The sequence below is a fragment of the Heterocephalus glaber genome, unplaced genomic scaffold, assembly GCF_053883595.1.
Source record: "Heterocephalus glaber isolate CG9 unplaced genomic scaffold, H.glaber_assembly_v1.0 deba00001002, whole genome shotgun sequence".
NCBI classification, from domain to species: domain Eukaryota; kingdom Metazoa; phylum Chordata; class Mammalia; order Rodentia; family Bathyergidae; genus Heterocephalus; species Heterocephalus glaber.
In genome coordinates this window covers 1,045,855-1,048,138 of record NW_028258178.1, presented here as the reverse complement: position 1 = coordinate 1,048,138, position 2,284 = coordinate 1,045,855, and the positions used below count along the sequence as shown (strand labels likewise).

The 2,284-nt window shown below is 38.7% G+C and overlaps 1 protein-coding gene across 7 annotated transcripts in view; it reads right to left on the bottom strand.

Annotated features, from left to right (window-relative positions):
• LOC110343847 (zinc finger protein 780A-like) overlaps positions 1-2,284 on the bottom strand; it is a 53,680-nt gene that overhangs the window by 44,897 nt on the left and 6,499 nt on the right. For all 7 annotated transcript variants that reach the window (XM_021251711.2, XM_013069059.3, XM_004874166.4 and 4 more), the window contains exon 3: positions 1,551-1,677. In XM_021251711.2, coding sequence (XP_021107370.1) covers positions 1,551-1,677 — 127 coding nt within the window. The remainder of the gene's footprint in view (positions 1-1,550; positions 1,678-2,284) is intronic.

Genomic DNA, 2,284 nt, shown 5'->3' with positions numbered 1-2,284 from the left:
CTGAAAAGAAAAGACATACAATATAGTTCTTTTCTTAAATATAAATTTATTTTTTAAAACTCTGAGCCTGGTTAAATTTATAATAGAAGTCAAAAGCCTTCAGAGACAGTGAAAGGACAGTGTAAAAGATCAGCTTAGATTAGAAAAATGACTTAGAGCTGAATGCAGTGGCACACACCTATAATCCCAGTTTTCTAGGAGACTGAGGCAGAAGAATTATAAATTCAACCCCAGTCTGGGCAATTTAGCAACCATCTTAGTTACTTTTTTGTCATCAACACAATACTCGATACCCACAACTTAAAGAAGGACAGGTTTATTTGGGCTCACAATTTTTAGAGGTTTCAGTCTACAGTTACCTGGCAGAAGGGCCCACCTGGGCAGAAGAAAACTGCTCATGTTATGTGGACCAGGAAGCAGAGAGTGAAAGGAGCCAGAAAGGGAGATAAACACTTCCAGGTCATGGCCCCAGGGACCCGCTTCTTCCAGCCAGACCCCATCTCCTAACAGCAAGTCAGCTGTATTGCCCCATAATCCAATCACCTTCTCCAAGCCGTGCCTATCAGTACGTAAGGCCTTTGAGAGACTTCCAGATCCAAACCACAACAGGCACTTAGCAAGATCCTATCTCAAGATAAAAAAGGGCTGGAGATGGAGCTTAATGTGAAGGACCTAGGTTCAATTATCAGTACTTTTAAAAAGAGAGAGAGAGAGAGACTCAGTTTCATTTATACTCATACAGGGTCTTGTCCTTTAAGAGGAAATGGAAATATTACTTAGGGGCTGAGATTGCCTAATTCAAGTCCTGCCCTGGCCCCCACAGCATGATAACCTTGGGCAAGTCACTTAAAACTCTGTCCTTCAGTTTTCCCATCTATAAAATAGTGATGATAATGATACCTATTTTATAGGGCTGATACTAAGATTAAATAAATATATTTAAAATACTCTCAATATTGTCTTATATATAGTACCACAAAGTTAAAAATTATGTTCATTACTGTTACTACTTTTGCCTCCTTAGGTTTTTCTCAGGATATTTAGTCAATGAAAAAGATATGCTTCGTGGCCTGAAACTTTCAACTACAAAGCATGCAAAGGGAATGTTTGTTAATGAAAACAGAATGTGTCCACTGTGAATAATAGAGGGTCTTATGATAGAAAAATTAAAGAAACTATTCCCCTTATAGGTATATCAGAAGGAACAGGGTAAAAGAGAATATCTATAGAAACTGTGAGATCAAACACAATATAAAACCTGGTTTCTTAGATGATAATCCAGCAATGAATGTCCAAGATTCAAACTCAGTCCTTCAATCATGAAAAACAGGGACAAATTACTGAGAGGACCAGCAAAAAGGAAGATTATTGCAGGTGGGCAAGAGGCAGGTGCTTCATGGAGGTGCCTGTTTTCAACCCAACAAATCTCAAACTATTCCATTGGGAAGAAGAAGGAATTCAGCTACCTCTTAAAGAGTCTAAAATTCACAACAAGGGAAGCTGATATTCCAGAGAACACATAATACACTGACTGGACCAGGTGACCTTACCTGCTGCAATGAGGTTGCGGTAGTTCTCCAACATCACATCTCTGTACAGGTCCCTCTGAGCAGGGTCCAGGCACTCCCACTCCTCCTGGCAGAAGTCAATGGCCACATCCCTGAAGGTCACTGACTCCTGAAACCACAAACACACGTGTTATAGTGAAATTGAAGGTGACTGTTTCAAGACAGAAGGAGAGGAGGTAAAGGACTAAACTGTAGGAAAGACACAAAATGGAAAGTTACAGGACACTTGCATGTTCTTGAAGAATCCTGATGCTACAGAATAACTCATGTAGCTTGTCTGGAACTGGATGGAACAATGTGAATTTCTCTACTAAATAATCACAGTGCCTGCTGCATACCTACTTCACAAATGTTTAGTAAATGTCTACATCACCTTTATTCTGTAAGTTATACCAACAATAAAAAAATATGACATATCATGTTTACAGCAGCACAGTTTGTAATACCTAAATCTTGGAAACAGCCCAAATGCCCATCAACTGATGGGTATAAAATGTGGGGTTTTTTTATACAATGGAGTACTACTCTGCCATAAAGAAGGATAAACTTGAGACATTTCTAGGTAAATGGAGGCCTGGAGACCATACTCTTAAGTGAAATAAATTGGACACATGTGTTGAAATATTGCATGGTTTCTCTGGTAAGAAAAACCAAAAGGGTAAATAAGGAACAAAATGTATAATAGATAATGGGAAATAGGAAGAAAATGTTCAAAG